The sequence below is a fragment of the Rhinolophus sinicus genome, chromosome 14 (assembly GCF_057876585.1).
Source record: "Rhinolophus sinicus isolate RSI-liver-muscle chromosome 14, RSI-T2T, whole genome shotgun sequence".
Taxonomy (NCBI): Eukaryota; Metazoa; Chordata; class Mammalia; order Chiroptera; family Rhinolophidae; genus Rhinolophus; species Rhinolophus sinicus.
The window spans coordinates 300,815-320,358 of record NC_142514.1 but is presented as its reverse complement, the minus strand read 5'-3'; the positions used below and the strand labels follow the sequence as shown (position 1 = coordinate 320,358).

The window sequence follows — 19,544 nt, the reverse complement described above, 5'->3', positions numbered from 1 at the left end:
CCCACTGTGATCTCCCAGCTGTCTAGGCCCCGCCCCAGCCCACCGTTGGCACTAGAGGCCCCAGCGAGAAGGGAGGGAGAAGCCAGTGGGGGCTGCCGTGGGGGTGAGGGGCTTGCAGCAGGTGGGCCACCTCCTCACGTGGGCTGTCACGGGCTGGGCACCCAAGAGGGGATGACCATGACGTGTGCAGCCAGTGTGCGGGCCGGGGCAGGGCTAGAGGAACGCTGAGGTGGGAGGGTTTGGGAGGAAAAACTCACAGCTTCAGTCACATAAGTGTGACGTGCTGGTCAGACATCTCAGCCCGAACTCGAAGCAGGAGTCTGGAGACCAGGGGAAGGTGTTCCAGCACGGACACCCAGCTGGACCCCATGGGTGTCAGTGACCAGAGGGACGCCACCCATGAGAGTCATGGGCATGGGAGCTGAGTGCAGAGAGCCTGTGCCCCTCGGCACGTGCACCTGGTCACCCTTACTGGGCATGTGTGAGGGCACCAAGAGCTGGGTCCCAAAACCGTGAGGACAACGGTTGGGAACAATATGTCAGTTAATGTTTCTAAAAGATGCTGATAGGTCCGATGGAAGGATCAAGACTTTGCTGACCCCCCTCCCTGGCGGATAAGACTTTGCTTAAGGCTGTGGCAGGGTGGTGGTGAGGGGGTCAAGGGATGGGGGATGGGGCCCAGGATGGCCAGGGTCCGGGGGCTGGGGCCAGGGTTTGGGGGTCAGGGGGCCAGGGGGAATGGGGTCCGGGGGTCCAGAAGGACAAGGAGAGAGGGGGCTGGGGGCCAGGGGGCCAGGGACACAGGGGCCTGTGCTGCCACAACACTGTGGCCGGGTAGGTATGATGCATCCTGACCAGGCAGGCACCCGGCCTACCCAGACTCACAGGATTCTAGCGTGGCTGGCTGGCCTGGGCGTTGGGGTGCAGTAGCTGCAGAAGGAAGAGCCCAGAGACCTGTCTGAAACTGCAAGGTCCGTGGGAGGCAGAGACGGCACAGGCAGAGAGGTGGGGGAGCAGGAGGGATCCTGGTAGTGTCTGAGGGCGGCACCCAGGGTGCGGTGACACTGGCCAGGCCAGTAGGAGGATTGGGCATGGAGGTCACTGTGACCTTGAGAGAGTGCTGGTGAGCAGCAGGAAGGAGGAGTGGCTGTGGGTTCTAGGGGGGGAGCAGGGAGGGAGTGAGCAGCAGTGTCTGGAGGGGTCACTGGGGTCAAGGAGGGCTTTATGAAAGATGGGAAGGGCATGATCAGGTCCCAAGAGACTGGCACAGCAGAGATGAAGGTGGACACTGTGGGAGCGTGGGGCCTCCAGGAGGCCCCTGAACAGGCCCAATGGGGCTCCACTCGGCCAGGAGCACAGTGTCCACCCCAGGATGGCTGCTGCCTGACCACAGTTTGAGAGGAGGCCTCTGGGCTGGGCAATTCCTGCAGCCACGGCGGGAGATGAGGGATTGCAGGGAGAGCAGGCACTGCTGGGCTCTGGGGACAACCACCACACAAAGGGAGAGGGGGAGTCCACAAACCACATAGGGTGTCACTGCTCACAAGGGGCAGCCAGGGGCCTGCAGAGACTGACCCTGGGGGACCCAGAGGCTGCAGCCTAGGAGGCCGGGCCTGGGGGATGGTCATGAGGCCTGGGGGATGGTCATGGGCCTGGGGTCTAAGGGCCCCTGTGAATGCAGCGAGGGTGCAAGGCTATGAGAAGGCCCCTGAGGACAGAGGGTGGATGCTCGGCCCAGGGCGGTGGGCAAGGGGAGAGCTGTTTAGGACACAGGCTTTCCAGGATGAGGGTTGGGGAGGGGGGACATCCACAGACAGGCCCCCTGGGCAGGTCCCTTGAAGGGGATGTGCCAGCACTTAGCTCTGGACCTAGAGTCTGGGATCCCTGAGACCTTAGAGGAGGAGGCATGGGGACAGCTGAGGGACAGGCCCAGGGCTGCTTTGATGACAGCAGTGGGCAGATGTCCAGCCCAGCCAGTTGGAGGAGGTAGTCTGGGTGGGTGGTCCCCAGTCCTCCCCAGAAGTGGAGCCTGCCTCCATCCTGGGTCTAGGTGCACTTGGGGCAGCACAGGGCCTCCGGGCGTCCACACCTATGCCATGGGCAGGGCTGCCCCTCCTCCCCCTGCACGGTGTATGGGGCTCTGACTGAGACTCAGGATGTGACCCCAGGCCGCACCTCAGCACCTCTGCATCCCGTTGGAGTACACGAGCCTTTGCACCCGAAACTTGAGGCTCCTTGCATCCTCCGTGGCCCCACCCCATTTCTGCCAGCACCCATGGTATCCCCAGAGTTCGGTAGGGCCTGAGCCAGGGTCCCAGGGATGTGGGAGCCTCTGGAAGACCTCCCTCCCCTTCGATCATGTACTAGCGTCCATCGAGATGTGTGGCCACCAGGGCCACCCCTAGAGCCAGGAGCCACTGTGACCAGGCAGGCTGTCCACCTGGGCTGCTGTCCGAGTGGGGTGGGGGCTGGATGCTAAACTAACAGTCATTGGGATCACCGTGCTGCCTAGAACAAGGCTGGGCGGGGCCTGTGCTGGCAGAATGTGGCCACGCCAGCTTCCGGAACTATGTGAGCAAAGCACAGATGTGTCTTACTATTGCCAAAATAAAATGTTGCAGCAAGAGTGACAGCCACGAACGCTGTGACCATGTTTGCAAACGTCAGTTACAAACGAGCAGCTCTTGCATGGTCAGCTGGGAAGAGTCTGACAGGGAATGTGAATGCTGGGGGCAAACGTAGTTATTCATATGCTTCTGGGGCAATAAATACCTATAAAATCTAAATACTAACACAAGGCAGAATGACAGACGCTATTACAGTCCTAACTGTCCACTGGTGGTTTGGCAACATAACATGACATGGGAGGACCATCAGAACCATCCTCGGCTTACAATGGGCTGACATCCTGATAAACCCATCACAGCTGAAAATACCATAAGGTGAAAACACATTCAATACACTTAACCTGCGAAGCTCACAGCTCAGCCTGGCCTTCTTTACACGTGCTCAGAACACACAACCCACAGCTGGGCCATTCTCTTGAGTTTCATCTCAAGAGTAACTGCCTCCCTCTTCTCACCAGAAGCATGAAACACTGGTGGGCATTTTTTATACATGATGGGATGTAAAAACCAAACACAGATGAAACATGCCCACAAAGCACTGGGAACACAGCCCTACAGACATCGGTGCTGATCCTGAGAGCGCGGGGCTGAGGGCAGCTGCAGCTGCATAAGCGATCTGTGAGCCTGGGAACAGGTGGGATTCAGAGCGTGGTCTGCATTGAATGCCCAGAGCTTTCACACCATCGTGAAGTTGAAAACTCATAAGCCCAACCATGGTTAAGCCCATTGGAAGTCGGGACCATCCATATTCGACTCTCAGCTAACACTCCATCTGGGGTTTGGGTCTTTCAAGGAAAAAGTCTGTCCGGGGATTTTCTGCACCTGGTCTGTGCTGCAGCTGCCAGAGGAGGCCGAAGGCGCCATGGCAACCAGGTGGAGCAGCCTGGTGGCAGAGGATGGAGAAGGCTCTGGGGAGGGCAGGTCGATGCAATGAAGTCCCTCTTTCCCCTGCTCTTTCTGGCTTGAGTCCTGAGGCCATTGTGTCATAGGTGGGGTTGTGAGTCAGAGGGTACACCAAGGTCATTGGGTCATTGCTCTGGCTGCCTTTGCTGCCCTGGAGTGGGGGGGGGGGGAGGCTGGGGCAGCTGCCTGATCCTCTGGGGCCGAGAACCACACCTGACCCATGAAGCAGGTTCTGGACCAGACACACAGGGACCCCTGCCCCATTTTCACAGCTTTAACACCTGCATACACTTTCCTGGTTCACTTCACTGGAAATTCCCCCCAGCCCAGCCCAGCCACACCCGCTGCCCACAGAGGCGCTGCCCACAGAGGCACAGCTCACTTTGGGGTGTGCCACTGGGCAGGGGTCCTGGGGGCAGTACACCTGTCTTGTTCAGTGGGGTCCATGCCCCAGCAAACCTGCAGACCTGTCAAAGTTCACACTTCACTCCCTAGGACACGGCCCTGCCCCACGCCCCGCCCCGCAGGCCACGATCACGTCCCACCCTACAGACTCCCAGAGGCCTCAGGGCTCTGGCCAGATTCTGTGTTGGCTGAGGTCAGGGCTGGGACTCAGGCAGGGCCCCGTGGGGCAGAGCCGCGGGACCGAGGGCATACACACAGGGCGCACACGTGCAGTCTCTGTCCCTGAGACTCCCACCTTCTCGCATTGTTACCCAGTGACAGCAAAGGAGAAATGGGGGGCTTGGTGTGTGGGGACATGGTGTGTGAGAGGTGCAGGGCAGAGGTGGGTCCCCCTGGATGAGCCTCTGTGTTTCTGTCCTCTTTGCAAAGTGACACTTCCCATGTTTTTTCCTCAACCCCCTCTTCCCCCAGGAGACCAGCTCAGGTCCCAGGCCTGGGAGAGTGATGGCTTTAGGAACGCTGTCCCCTGGGAGCTGACAGCCGGCACTGGGGATGAGCTTCAGGGGTGGGGGACGGGGTGGTCTGGGCTGGGCGGTCATGATCATAGAGGCGGGTCATGGGGCCAGAGGGGCCAGCAGATGCAGCGAGATCGCTGAGCGTCTGTGCCCCTGGTGGCAGGCCCCATGGCAGCAACACGCCTGTGCTCCCCACGTTTTTTCACTCTCAGTGCAATCCCACCCTAGTCTACCCGTGGTTTAAGGAATGAGGCCAACTTGTTCCTACCGGGAAAGGAAAATGGGCAAAACCAGCTGGGACAAAGCTGCAAGGGAAGAGCGGTGAGGGAACATTGGCCCTCAAAGCGTCCACCAGGGTAAGGACCTGACAGACAGAGGAGTGGGCCCAGCAGAGACTGGAAACGGACCCACAAGATGTGGGACTTCGTGTAAGAAAAGGGGGAGCTGGCAGTGAGACTCCAGGAGCAGAAGAGACCAACAGTGAAGCTGCTAGCCCTCCCGCCATTCACAAAATGGGGCACAAAGCTCTGTGTCTGTACAACCCCGAGGCAGGGACGACCTTCTGGAAGCACAGAAACTCACACGCAGGCAGATGATCCAGAAAAGAGGACGCCCTGCTGGTGGAAAGGTTGTAACATATCTTAGAGGCTCAGGGTTCACATCGGACGCATGTCACCTCCTCCCACCCTGTCCTGTCCTTCCAGGGCCCCAGGAGCATCCTGTAGGAACCCAGCTGTGTCCCCTCCCTGGACACGAGGGCAAAGGGCACCACAGTTTATACGCAGGACCCAGAAGTGTTGCGGCCACAGGAACTCGGCCTCCGTGGGCACTAGCCCACACCTCCCTGGCCAGACACGCCTTGCTGAGCCTCAGTTTCCCCATCTGCACTGACCCCTCCCCTACTTCTCCCCTTCCTCTGCCTTTTGTCAAATCCCAGGTAAGGGCTGGCAGGAAGCCAGCAGGAAGCAAGGAGCAGCCAGAAGGTGGCAGGTGGCCTGGGACAGTGAAGATCCCTGAGCGCGGCTGCAACACATCCTGCTTTCGCTTCTGGTGACAGGACGTGAAGCACGTCTCGGTCCCCACGAAGCATCTGATTCTAATCTGCAGTTCCTGCCCTCCCAGATCCCATGCTCTCCTCTGAGCACAGCCCGTGACTGCCCGTGGTCTCACGCCAGTGGCCGCCACACAGGGTGCCCTTCGGAGCTCCAGTACCCGGAGACCGGAAGCCAGTGACTGGGCGCCTGGGGCCATCCCCATGAGCACCCTGATGGCCACCCACACTCAGGACATGCTGACCAAGGCCAGGAACACCTGTGAGGTCAGCTGGGCAGTGAGAGGGCTTCAGGGGGACCTGTGAGCCCCCAGGCAGGGCCGCTCCTCAACCCTGCAGGTGTCCAGAGGCCACCGTAGCACAGGAGCCCAGCTTCTGGCCACTGTTCTCCTTCTCCCCTAGAAAACATAGATCTGGCCCTGCTGTCCAGACTTTGGGGACTAGCATGTGTTTATTTGACAAAAAAGGGCATTCAAAAATGCCACCATCTACCAGCCATCATTTTTCAAAGCAAACAACGGTTTAACACCAAGAAGTGGGGAGGACACAGTCTCTGGATAAAGGACACTTTCTCCAAATTGCTTTCTGGAGAATTCACTTAATTCCAGAGACCACTAAGCCCTGCAGGCCACAGGTGGGGAGGGAGCTGTCTTGCCCTGACTGGGGCCCTCCAGCCTCGGGCAGGTGCACCTGTAGCTGGGCACAGCTTACTCTCCTCTTCCTCTTCCCTTTCTTTCCCTGATCCCGCCTCTCCCTCACTTCTCTATGTCTGCAGGAGCCACAAGGTTGCTGAGTACCCTGAGTGTGATGGCAGCTCAGGGAAGCAGTCAGAGAGGGCTTCCTGAAGGAATCAACCGGGTTGGGGAGAGGAAGGACCACATCTGTTCCTGAAGGTCTAAGGCAGGATGAACTGGTGGCCTCCAGCCATGGGCCATGGGGCCCGTGGGGGTGAGAGAAGACTCAGGCTGGTGGCAGGTCAAGACAGCCCCAGTCCCAATGAGACCCAAGGGCGTAAAGTCATGTTGTCTGCTCAGTGAGACTGCTGAGGGGCCGCCTTGCCCTGCCCCCCAGGGCCCACAGAGGCAGGAAGTTCAGAGGTAGCATCTGGAAATGGGTCTGGAGGGTGGAAGGGGGGGCAGAGTGGATTCCCCAGGACAGGGCAGAGCGCTCTGCAGTGCTGTCGCCTGGCTGCCAACTCCAGGAGCACACTTCTGCGTGGGGGGCATGTGGGGCTTTGGGTGTGTGACTGAGCATGTGCGGGCCTGCAGAGAGCCAGGCGCCCTGAGGAGGCAGGCAGAGCCACAAAGGCGAGACTGGCTGAGGGCCCAGAAGAGCAGGGAGGCGGGTGGTCCAGGCCCCTGACCCGGAGAGGGCAGGGGGGACCTCAGGAGACCCCCGTCCACCTTCCCACTAATGCCGTGGCCACCAGTCACAAAGGCCTCTGTTGGCTCCTGTCACAGGAGGAGACCTGAACCTTTCCTTCCCTAGGGTCACAGGGATTTGAACCCCGGCCCACAGGCTGTGCCACAACCCTGGCGTGGGCCAGGTGGGGGCTGGAAGTGCCCTCTGTGCATCCCCAGACTCCCAGGGGTGCTCCTGCACCTGGGACACTGTAGGTGGCAGAGGCCCCAGAAGGACCTCCAGCACTGGACACTGCAGAGGTCCGGGGAGCCCAGGACTGCCGCCCAAGACTGGGGCGGGGGGAGGTCAGGGAGAGCCAGCAAAGCCGCTTTAACTTAAAGCCTCTGTCCTTTTCAGGGAAACCCTCTCGGAGGACTGATTTGGCCACAGGACACAAAGATGGTCCCTAGGGGCGAGCCTGCCCTGCTCACCTGGGTGGGGGCAGGGGGCAGACGGAACCATGGCCCCCGGACGCCGCCTCACCTCCTCTGCCCTCCAGCCGGGCCCGCGCCTCCCCTCCTACGCGCTCGGGGGGAGCGACACCGCCCCGAAGCCCCACCCGGAGGCCCCGCCCAACGCCTTTGTCTCCTCCGCACCTGGCGGGGGCTCGGGTTTCCTTCTGCAACGCTGGGCTCCCCGCCCACGATGACGAGCGAGCGCGGTCCCTAGAGTGAGGCCACCACAAAGCCCCGGTCCGCCCGCATTGTTAACTGGAAAACCAAGGAAGGGGCGGGGCTGGGGTCGGGGACAGGTGCGCAGGCTCCCGGGCCCAGGTGCGAGCGCGCGTGGAAGAAACGAGCAGGGGCTGCCTCCGTCCCTTCCCAGTCCCGACCCCACCCAGCCGACGGCCAGGGGTGCGGTCCGCCATCCCCACAAAGGCGCGTCTGGCCAAGTGCCCAGGGCAAATTGACCGCCTGGCCCGGCTTCCAGCCTCTTGCCCCTGCTGGTCTGTTTCCCCCAGTCTCCTGCGGCGCTGAAAGGGTTAAGGGGTTGGGCCCCACCTTTGTTTGCAGATCTGCACCTGCACTCGAATTAACCCGGACAAACGAAGGGAGATTGCGTGAGTCCCACCAAGAAAAGGATCCGCCCTCCGGTCTGCGCCCCACAGCTTTGCACGGCAGGGGCCCCCCAGGGGACCAGACCCCTTCCCCATTTGCAGCAAAAGGTAGTATCTGCTCACAGCAGAGGAACTTCACGTTCTGTACGTGGATTCTACCTCTGGGCTGATGGGCAGGCATTAGGGTGCCTGCCCCAAGCATTTGGCGTGGCCTCTGTAACCCAACCCCCCAGAGCTGCTGCCCAGGCAGCCCCTCTCCCGGGCCACCTCCCAGTGAGGACACCTCTGACGTCACCGTTCTGCTAGCAGTGGCCACGGCTGCCCACCACATGCCAACTCAGTGTCCCCACCATGGACTCCATGGCCACGTCCCCAGGCCAGGGGGGTTCCCATAGCCCTCCACTATAGCCCCCAAATACTCGTGTCCTGCTGTGCCTCTGCTCAGCTCACAGCTCTCCAGGGCGACCTCCTCCACGCCCACCGTCCCCAGCCTCCACCCCATGTTTCTCCAAGCTCTGCCGGCTCCTCACCAGCTGCCTGCCCCCCACGGGAAAAATGCTCCCTTTAGCCTCAGAGGGCGGTGTGGACATGGTGCTGCAGGTGTAAACGCCCTTCCTTTGTTCCCCCTGCATGGCATGTGCTCACACCCCAATTCTGCGGGAGCTGGGGGGGGCATGGCAGGCCCCTCACCTGTGCTTGGGCAGGCACCATCACCCCTGCCCAAGGCCCTCACTTTCTGACCAGGGATCTTCCTGCTCCCCCCGACAATTCGCGCTCCACAGTGGGGAGCTCTGGCCCCTTCATGTGGGGACAGTCATGCTGGCCAGGCATGGGGAGACCTTTTGTACCTAGAGGCCACCTTGCCTGCTGGGGAGCACATGGTGATGTCCTGGGAGGCAGAGGCAGCTGCCCTGGGATGTTGGTGTTGACAGGATGTGGGGAACAGTTTTATGGAGAGAAGCTGCTGACCTGGTCTCGGTTTTGTGGTGGGATGGGGGGGGGGATGGAGGCCTGGGGGTCCTATTGGGAAGGGAGGGCAGGTGCACTGGGACCCTGGGGTGGGGGGGAGGGAGCAGGCATGCAGGATTTCACAGTGAGGTGCCCTCCCCTGTGCTGTTTACATCAGGCCTATTTCTGAGGAGGCAGAGCTTCCGGGTCTTTCCTACCCCTCGCTCCTCACACGCCAGGAAGGGGACTTGGGCAAAGACACACATTAATCAAATCGTTCTTTTTCAGGAAAACAAAACGGGACCCACATTGTAGGACACGTCCCCTCCCCAGACCACCCACCTGCTGGGTCAAGCTCCAGAAAACTCTGCACTTGTCCAAACAGGCCTGGGAACCCAAGTCTGGATTGAGCCAAACCCTCTCATAGACAGACAGGCAGATATCATGGGTGTCCCCAAACTCTCAGCTGCTGACCCTGACACACCCCTGACAGGTTAGAGGGAAGTTCATTGCTGTCTCCTGGGGGCACAGGAGGCAGACTTGGGCAAAGAATTAAGGGCCAGGACAGGGTTAATGTCACAGTGAGGGTGAAATATCACAGCCACTGTGTGGTGGGCTGTCCCCCCCCACACACTGCCTGGGAGTGGACACCCAGGAGCAGTACCCCACTGGGGTCTTCCGGGCTGGTGGGGAGAGCGCCATGTGCCCCCAGCTCCCAGCCTCTCACCTGGGGCCTCAGACCTCAGCCCACAGTGACCCCATGTGGCAAGGACACACTAGAGGCTGAAGACAGGAGACCCAGGCTGCCACCCGGGGCTCCGAGCCACACCAGGCCCCACTCCAGTCACCCTGTCGGACCCTGGGCATCTTCCCTTTGCTTTTTCTGAGAGGGTGAGCATGGCAGTGTGGCCCATGCACCAAGCCCACGCTTCCGGTTCCGTGTCCTCCCCGAGTCCACAGGCGACAGCTCATTTCTCTCTGTGTTTTCTCCTTGTTGATAAACTCTACACTCCTGTGTACAACAAGGGTCCATGTGAGCTGCAACACAGCTGAGCCTGAGCAACGCGGGGTTGGGGCGCCGACTTGACTCCCCAAAAGTTTACAGTCGCCCCTTCGCATCGCAGTTCAACCAAGTACGATGAAAACCAGTATTTCGTATTCTCAGCTACCAAAAGTACTGTGTTTGATGCATGTTGCTTGGCTCACAGGGCCGGCTGTGTTTATTGAAGCAAACGCGGGTGGAGTGGACCATCCGCACACAGCTCAAGGGTCAGTTGTTGACTGTCTGTAACGGACTTTTACTGGCAGTTTTGCAGGACGATGTGCCAGGTGAACGCTCTGCTTCACGCCTACGTCTGGTCCCCGCGAGTCACCTGGACCCCTTCCGTCCATGGAGAGGCTGCACCTAACAACCTCATGACTGAACCATGTCCCCCAAATTCATATGTGAAGCCCTGACCCCAGGACCCCGGAACTTGATTATATTTTGAGACAGGGCCTTAAAGAGGTGCTTAACTTAAAATGAGGCTGGTAGGTCGGGGCCTTGTCCAGTCTGACTGGTGTCCTTGTAGGAAGAGGAGAGCAGGGCACAGACACAGAGGGACGACCACTGAGGCCACCTGGAACAACCAGCCCTGCGACACCTAGTCTGGGATTTCCAGCCTCTGGGGCCCTAAGGTAGTAAGTCCCTATTGTTGGGGCCCCAGTCTGGCACTTTGGGACACCCTCCCGTCTACCCCAAGCTGCTGCGAGGCCCTTACCTCAGTGCACCCCGCACAGGGAACCCTATTGCAGCTCTGCTCTCAGGGACAACCCCTGTCCTGTCCCTGAGGCTTCCTTCCCTGCCTTGAGTCTGATGTGGGCTTGCTCACTGGGCCACCTGGCCGCAGCCCTCACCCATCTTTCCATAGAGTTTCTTGTCTTTTTCTTGACAATTTACAAGAGCTCTTAGCACAATGTTGACTAACCACTTATCATCTGCATTAAAATGTTTTCTCAAACCAATTATTTTTCTGTTGACCTTGCTTGTGGAATGTTCTTCTACATTCAAGTTTTAGCTTTGACGTTCAATAGGACTGTAAGGAAATATGGAAATATATAAAAGATTCTGTGCAAGAAAACTTAAAAAAAACACTTATGAATATCCTCAAGAAAATAAGAGAAGATATTGTGACCACGGAAAGAGATTAGAATGCTATAGAAATAAATATTCAGAGAACAAAAATGACTTGGAAATTAACATGGCAGCAGAAATGTAAAGTTCAATGGTAGAGTTGGAAATCAGAGTTAAGGCATCTCCGTGACAGTAAAGCCAAACACCAGAGAAGGAAATAGGAAAGGTCGTTGGAGGCCAGTCTATGAGGTCAAAGACACTGATAATATGTAGCACAGAAAGAAAGCCCAGAAGACAGATGGGAGGAAATAAAGATTAATAAGCAAGAAAATCTCCTGGACCTGACAGACAGGAATTTCCAGAAGGAAAGAGCCACAGGGCACCTAGAAAAGGGGATGCAAACGAACCCAAATAGAGGTCATTTACATGGACCGAGAAGACTGGGGACAGCAGGAAGGCCCCTACAAGGTCCAGTGAGAAAAGCAAGCAGGTTTCATGCCACTGATCAGGAGTTAAAGTGATACCACGCTGACCCACAGCGTGGGGAGCTGGGAGGCGCTGGGGTGAGGTTTTCACGGTTTGGAGGGAGAACAGTGACCACCCTGGGGTTCGAGCCTGGCCCCACGGCCACCAGAGTGAGAGTGGAGTAAGGGCCCTTAACGCCAGATGTGTGTCACATGTCTTTCTCAGGAAGCTATGAGGACACGCTCCACCAACACAGAGTAACGCTCCACAAGTAACCGAGAAAGAAGAAGGCGTGGGATCCAGGGAAATCCAACCCTGGGGACAAGCAAAGGGGATCTCAGGATGGAGACCAGGGGAGGCCTTGAGCCGAGCTGTGCCGCACACCAGGAGTGACCGGGAGGACTGCCTGGGAGGACTGCCCGGGAGGACTGCCCAGAAGGCTCCGCAGGGGCCTCCAAAGACACTCTGTGTGTTTAAGCCCCTGGTGAGAGCCTGAGGATGAATTAGTCGTGAGCTCAGAGAAAACCCAACGAGCAGGAAAACAGAAAGGTGATTATTAACTCCAGGGGGACGCTCACGTGTGGACAGGTACGCCGATGGGCAGGCAGGTGGGCCGCTGTGAGCCCGGGTCCGAGCCAACCCAGATAATATGTGTCTCTGCCAGAGATACAGGGGGACCCCAGCATGTGTGGGACAGGGCGGGGGGGGGGGAGGCAAAGAAGTAAATGCCTTCTTCCTTAGGGCGAATTCAACAGGTGACACCAACATGGGAACCCCGGGAGCTGTGGTTCAGTCGTGGTGTCCCCAAGAAGCAGTGAGCACCACAGGGGCTATCTGGGCACGGGGTGGCAGGCTATCTGTCCCAGCCTCACAGAAATGTGCCACTCTACATACAGGTAGAGTGGTGATTGAAAACAGAACTGCAAACTCAGCTGGCGTCGTCATCGTCTGAGGCCCGGGCATCATTTCAGTCATGCTGGAGGGACCTGTGATTAAAGGTTACCTGAGACCCGGCTGGGAATGTCTGTCCTCATTGCTCTCAAGGATGTCTTCCATCACCATTCCCAGCTCCTCTACAGTACCTGACCTTGTCAACATTCTCCACCTCCCCTTTCATAGGTGACATTCTGCCGGGGCAGCACCCAATTTCCTGGCTTTTCCCATCACGGGGCCACCCGTAGCCCAGCCCCCCCACCCCTTTTCCACCTTGCTGGTGGATGGTCCCCACTGCGACCTGCCCATTTGCTATATGACCATGCCAGGCCAAGTGCTGCTGTGGAGCCATCCGAGTCTTAGCCCATGTCTTACTTCTTTTGTGCCCCCACATCACCATGACACCATGGGCTCTGAATCTCGGCAAGATTGGATTTCAGCTTTCATAGAGGAAGCTGGTCCGACCCTGGCCAATCAGGAGTCCCACACCTACAGGGTAGCCCTGCATGCATGTGTTTTGTTAAGTGCAGTCAATCTGGCTTCCTGGCAGGCACTTCCGGCTCTGCCCTGTCCGGGAAACGTGCGCCCCGGCTGCCGCCTTCCTCAGGGCCCAGGAAGGTTTGGGGGTGGCTCAGACACTGCCGGGTCAGAGTTGGGTCCCCCGTGATTAGGCTAACAGTGACCTTCCCACAGGAAGCGCAGAAGCACCCACAAATGCCACCGAGGTCCCAGACTCCCAACTTCTCCTGGGGGAGCCTGTGCATCACCGTGCGGCCTTTCCATACAAACACATGGGGCTGAGTTTCCAGGAGGTCACGGCACTCAGGTGGATGCAGCTGGCCAGCCCGGCCTGCACAGGCCCGGGGACGAACCCCAGCTTTCCCCGCTATCTCAGATGCCCCCAAATGTGTGCTGTGGGACCATCGCCACCCACCCCCAACAAAGAGAGCCTCCGAAGGCCCCCAGCGCCTCAGTGCCACAGGCAGCAGCAAAACACCTCAGATACTGGCCGCAGGCTGGACCCGACTCAGAAAGAAAAGCTTTAGAGTGAGGGGGCTTTGAGCCAACTCGGTCCAGAAGCGATAAGGCAACTGCGGACCCCACCACATAGACTTTTCCTACCTGGTCCCCTTGAAGATGCAGGGCAGCGGCCAGGCGGCTCCCAGGGTGGCCTCCACGGCCTGGCCGGGAATGCGGTGCAAACCTTTGCCTGGTACAACCGGCCTCTGCAACGCAGCCCAGGAATTCCTGCTGAATAATTTTTAACTTGTGCTCTGAGAGAAAAGCAGGTTTGCGTATCCGTCTGTCTACACAGGAATGCCAGGGCTTTCAGTGAAAAGTGAACACGTCAGTAATAATGAGGAAACCTGCATGGGGGGTGGGGAGAGAGAAAGAAAGCGGTTGTGGGGCTCGGCCAGGGCCTGCCTGCCCACGACTCCCCCACACTCTAGGTGAGAACCCAGGGGACGACCCTGCCCCCACGCCCGCCCCTCCTGCATTTTCTTTTCAGCAGCCTCACGTTCAGGCACCACCCCATGACCTGCTCACCCGCCCTCCCCACACTCCCACAGGTAGTTCTGTCCTCGTCCCAGGCAGAGGCCACATGGAGCTCCTGTGGGCCCTGTGCCCATGATGGGGAGGGGACAGCCTGGCCAGCCCTGCCCTGAGTGACTGTCCCCCAGTGAGCTGGGAAGGGCAAAGTCCAAACCCAGTTTTCCTTTAAAAAGACCCTGAGTTCCTCCAGCTCTGAGACAGGCGTGATGGGCCCTATGCTCTCGGTGCCCCAGCGAGGCCTGCAGCCCCTGCATGGGAGGGTCTCTTGCCCAGGCCCACGCTGGGAACACGTGTGACAGTGGGTACCCACTTGCATGGTGTCACTGAGGTGAGTGACAAACAGGACACAGGCCAAACCAGGGCAAGGTTGCAGACCAGGACCCCTGTGGCCCAGCGCACGGCTCTGCGGGACGTCCCCAGCCTGGCAGTCCATGTCCCCAGCCCGGTGGCACCATCCGCGCCCGGCCCACATGCTCCGTGCTCTGGTGGGGACGGGGCCTGTCCTGTGATCCATGCGCTTCTGTTGCTGCTGACGGCTTTGGCCATGACCCACCCGAGGCCCTCGGACTCAGGGTCTTCTCTTCTGGAACGTTCTTGTTCATGGCCTTTGCTCGTTTCCTCACTTTGTTTTGGAGTTTCTGTCCTCTTCCTGCTAAGTGGCAGAACTCCTTGTATATCTTGGGTTGTTGCCACGCAGCAGCCTACCTGACTGTCTCCTCGTACCTGCCCCTAAAGCAAGGAGAGTCTGTGAGACGGATCCTTTCAGGGACTTTGCTTCACCTTTGTGCTTGCACCTTATGTCTCCCTGTTTGGCCCCAGATAGATGGCTGATCAGCCAATGACAGGTACAACTACCACGTGGAAGGCAACCTAAGACAGGCGGAGGCCCGTGGGGACCAACAGGAGAATCCACGGGGTGGATAGAGGTGGGCACAGCCCCCACCTTCCCAGGGCTAAGGAGAGCCTCTGCCTCTGTGGCTGCCTTCCTTCCCACAACCTGCAAGGGAAGAGATTCAATGGTGTGCTCTCCATCTATTCATATGCATAAAGTTTTGTCCCTTGGGGAAGTACATACATCCTGAGACTTACCGTTCAGCTGCCTGCAGGCAAGGGTGATTGGCTTGAATCAGTTTCCTATTATGATGTATAGGATTCACAGATCTTGAGATTGACAAGCTTTACCTCCTTTGCTTCCTCACCTAACCAATAAAAGTTAATGTGTAGGCCCCATTAGGGGCTCAGTCCTTGAGGCTGGAGTCCCTTGGCCCCACTTACACTCTATTCATGGCTACTGTCTTTTCTTAACCCTGCGCCGCCCTCCTCGCTCCTCGCTCCCACACTCTGGGTAATGGTCCTTTTGTCCCTGTCACTCAAAACGTGTCACTGTGCTGCACTCAACCTTCTGGTGATGATGTGAGGTGATGCGGGGCCTGTGTGATGAATTAGGTGAGTGACGTGGGCATCGTTCGCTGTTGGCCTTCTGCTCCGGTGACCCTGGGTGGCAGAGCCGTGACGATGTGGGCTAGGTGTCAGGAGGAGCAGATGGTGTCGCTGGTTGGGGACACCAGACGGTCAGACCACAGCTGGCCACGCGTAGCTGAAACCCCGGGAAGCAACACCACAGGTAAGGAAGGGGCAGCTGTCTTCTCAGGTCCTGTCATGGCCATGGGCCGGGAAGCCCTGTTTTTGACACCATCAAATGCACCATTTTTTGCCAGGTGGTCTGTGTGTTGCAGGCTTTGTTTGGTGTTTCCTTCCCTGCCAACTACCAGGCCACCAGGCCCATGGGTGGCTCCATATCTGGAGCCTGGTCCAATCCCGGTCACTTGGTTGGTGCTGTCATTGTACATCAAATACGCTCGAATGAAAAAGTCTGTGCCTATACCTCCCTCTCTCCTGGTCATCAAGGCGTTTTCCCAGACCTGCTTGCTTTGTGTAGCTGTGGCTTTGCTATGAGGCTCTGACATCTGGACAGCTAGCTACGCCCCCTGCCCCCTGACTGCCACATGCACACTTTTCTTTTTAAGGCTCACTTAGTTATTCACGACTTTTTCTTTCCTAAATTCTAGAGGAAGTTTATCTAGTTCCTGAAAAGCTCTAATGGCCGTTTTGAATAGGATCACATGGACCTCACAGGTTCACGGGGGAGAACTGGTCGCTGTGTAGCACGCAGCCCTCCCACCTCCCTCCCACCGGGAACATGGTCAGCCTCCACAGCTCCCACACACAGGCTGGGTGGCTTCTTGCTTGAGTTAAATCCTACACACTTCATCGTGTCCCTTGCCATCGTGAATTATTTTTTTTCTAATTGTTTATTGTAGGTATCAAGCAAGACGATTAATTTTGTTTTCATTTTTTAAAATGGAGGTGAAATTCACACGGCATAAAATCAACCATTTAAACTATGTTCCAGTGGCCTTTATACATTCACAGTGTTGTGCAACCACCACCTGTATCTGGTTCCAGAACCTTTTCATTACCCCAAAGAAGCCCGTCTGCATTACATAGTCAGTCCCCGCCCCCACCCCCAGCCCCCGGCACCCACCAACCTGCTTTCCGTTTCTGTGGATTTACCTGTCGTGGATATTTTGTATAAATGGATTCATACAATATATGACCTTTGTGTGGCATCCTTACAAAACTATTGATGTTTCATTGAGAAAATTTATATAACATAAAATTTACCATTTAACCTATTTCTAAGTACAGTTCAGTGACATTAAGTGACTTTCACACTGTTGTGCAAACATCACCTCCGGAATTTCTCATCCTCCCAAACTGGACCTGTCCCCATTAAACACCCACTCGTCCTCCTCCCCAGTCCCTGGCACCACCAGACACTTTCTGTCTTTATGTTTGACTCCTCTTGTATGCCTTCCTTACGTGGGGTCACACAGTGTTTGTCCTTCTGTGTCTGCTTTATTTCACTCAGCACAATGTCTTCAAGATAATACTATTGATTTTTGTAGGTTGGTCTGTTATTCAGCAATGTGATTGGACTCTTATTCTAGCAGTTTGCCCATCGATTCTATCGGCTTTTCTAGGTAGGTGATCATATCTTTTGCAAGTAACACCAATCTTTTTCTCTCTCCTCTTACAAGCCTTACGCCCCTCCTTTAGTTTCCTTCCCTTACCTGTTGGCCACGACCTCCGACCTCCAATACGGTGTCAGGCAGTAGCCATGACGTGGGGGCGGCCCTGACCTGATTCAGCTCCTGAAGGCACCGCTTCTCCACTTAGTGTAAAGTTCACTGTGAGGTTTCTCTGGAGCTGTAGCATTAGTGATCTTCCCGCCCATTGCTAGTTTGCCAAGAGCTGTTTGTAAAGTCACAAATAGGTTTGGAAATTTATTAAAAGCTTTTTCCACATCAACCGAGTAAATCACATTTTCTTCTTTAATAACCAGGCTTGCATTCCAATGACAAAGCCCATTTGATCACTGTGTACTGTGTTTAATACATTATTGCATTTGATTAAGAACCAAACCCTGGGCCGGCCCGGTGGCTCAGGCGGTTAGAGCTCCGTGCTCCTGACTCCGAAGGCTGCCGGTTCGATTCCCACATGGGCCAGTGGGCTCTCAACCACAAGGTTGCCAGTTCAATTCCTCGAGTCCCGCAAGGGATGGTGGGCTCTGCCCCCTGCAACTAAGATTGAACACGGCACCTTGAGCTGAGCTGCCTCCCGGATGGCTCAGTTGTTGGTTGGAGCGCGGGCTCTCAACCACAAGGTTGCCAGTTCAATTCCTCGACTCCCGCAAGGGATGGTGGGCAGCGCCCCCTGCAACTAAAATTGAACACGGCACCTTGAGCTGAGCTGCCGCTGAGCTCCCGGATGGCTCAGTTGGTTGGAGCCTGTCCTCTCAACCACAAGGTTGCCGGTTCGACTCCCGCAAGGGATGGTGGGCTGTGCCCCCTGCAACTAGCAATGGCAACTGGACCTGGAGCTGAGCTGCGCCCTCCACAACTAAGACTGAAAGAACAACAACTTGAAGCTGAACAGAACCCTCCACAACTAAGACTGAAAGGACAACAATTTGACCATTGTTCCCCAATAAAGTCCTGTTCCCCTTCCCCCAATAAAATCTTTAAAAAAAAAAAAAAGAACCAAACCCTACCTCCCCTTCACGGCAGGTCCCAGATGCCCAGGCCGGCCTTCCCACAGCACTACCTGACCATCCCCTGCCCTGGCCTCCCCTTAGCCTTTGCTCACCTGCAGGAAGGAAGGTGGCAAAGCACAAGAGGCAGGGAAGGCTCAAGACACCACAACTGAACACCAGGCTTCCAAACACATTGGAAGGCCACACTCTGCCCCACATGGACAGCTGTGAGCACTGCCCAAGTCCCTCCCCTGACCTCCCAGGCATCAGAAGGCCCCCTGGAACTTGAGAGACCACCAGTGGAGCTCTCGTAGTGACTATAGGTTAGCGTGTTGTGAATTCTAATGTCATCTTAAATGCTTACACCGTTCTCAGGAAAGAGAATCCAGGCAAAGGGAACAGAGACAGCATTTCAGAAAACAAATCATATGCAGGGAGCAGGGAGCCTGTCTCATCTTTTCCAGTGGGAGGCATGACAGGAGGGGCTTCCCACCCCACATAGAGGACACAGAAGAACTGACACACTCGCTCCCCAGGCTCTCGTGATAAGTCCTTTCACAAGAGAAGCACCTCCAGGAAGCCATGCTTGGGAAAGTATCTGGCACCGAGAGCCAGAGACACAGAGTGACGTGAATGAGGGAAAGCGTATTCTGACAAAAGCACTGCTGTGGGGGTCGGTGCACCACCATTAGAAACAAATAAAGACACAAACCAAATGGGGGTGCATCTCAGGAGGTGTACTTGCTGCTGTCACCCAACTAGCAACATTCCCACCCCCTTCTGGGGAAAGCTGCCAACGCTGTGTCCACGAACAAGACCACCCAGGGGACAGGAGCAGAGAGGGAACCCACCATCCCCTGAACAGTGTCCACGAGCTCTGACCAGGAGCAGCTCAGTACTGGGCACCGAGGCTACAACAGCAAAGGGCACGGACCAGGTCTTGGGTCATGGGGGGCTTTTGTCTGGGGGTGACATGTGGACTGAACAAAGGAAAGGAGGTGGTGGTGAGGGTCTTGGGGAAGTATTCCCAGCAAGGACAATGGCCTGGGGGCAGGTATTGGAGAGGCAGGTGAGAGCCAGCGGTGGGCAGGTGCAGTGGGGGCAGGTATGATGTGGGGAACAATTATGTCCAGAGGGTAGGTGTGGCTGGCCATGGGGCAGGAGCAGGGCGTGTGGGGTCTTGCCAGCTGACCGGGGCAAAGGATCAATCTGTGGGGGAAACCACAAATCTATAGGAGTTGGCAGAGGACGAGATGCCCCCACCCCTGGCAGGAGTGACAGGGCAGTGAACGAAGGCCAAGAGGAGACATGGAGTGACGAGTGGTCTGGGCCAGAGAGGGTTGGGGGCCATGGTGCTGGAACCACAAGCACGTCCCCAGATAGCCAAAGGGTCAGAGGTGTTGTCTGTGCCCCGGGCAAGCACCAGGTCAGAGGCCAGTGATCTGGAGGCCCTGGGGCCTGAGAGTAGGGCGGGTG

At 57.2% G+C, this 19,544-nt stretch overlaps 1 protein-coding gene and 1 long non-coding RNA gene across 2 annotated transcripts in view; one reads left to right on the top strand and one right to left on the bottom strand.

Annotated features, from left to right (window-relative positions):
• The window catches only part of TTLL10 (tubulin tyrosine ligase like 10), a gene marked incomplete at its 5' end in the record, with an annotated part of 46,574 nt that extends 32,894 nt beyond the window's left edge, over nucleotides 1-13,680 (bottom strand). Inside the window, one exon of the mRNA XM_074334339.2 lies at nucleotides 13,541-13,680. Coding sequence (XP_074190440.2) covers nucleotides 13,541-13,680 — 140 coding nt within the window. The remainder of the gene's footprint in view (nucleotides 1-13,540) is intronic.
• On the top strand, nucleotides 6,296-10,911 carry LOC109434832 (uncharacterized). Its single transcript, XR_002135880.3, has 2 exons — nucleotides 6,296-8,067; nucleotides 10,216-10,911. It is a non-coding gene; the product is annotated as an uncharacterized LOC109434832 (long non-coding RNA).
• Nucleotides 13,681-19,544: the final 5,864 nt, after the last annotated feature.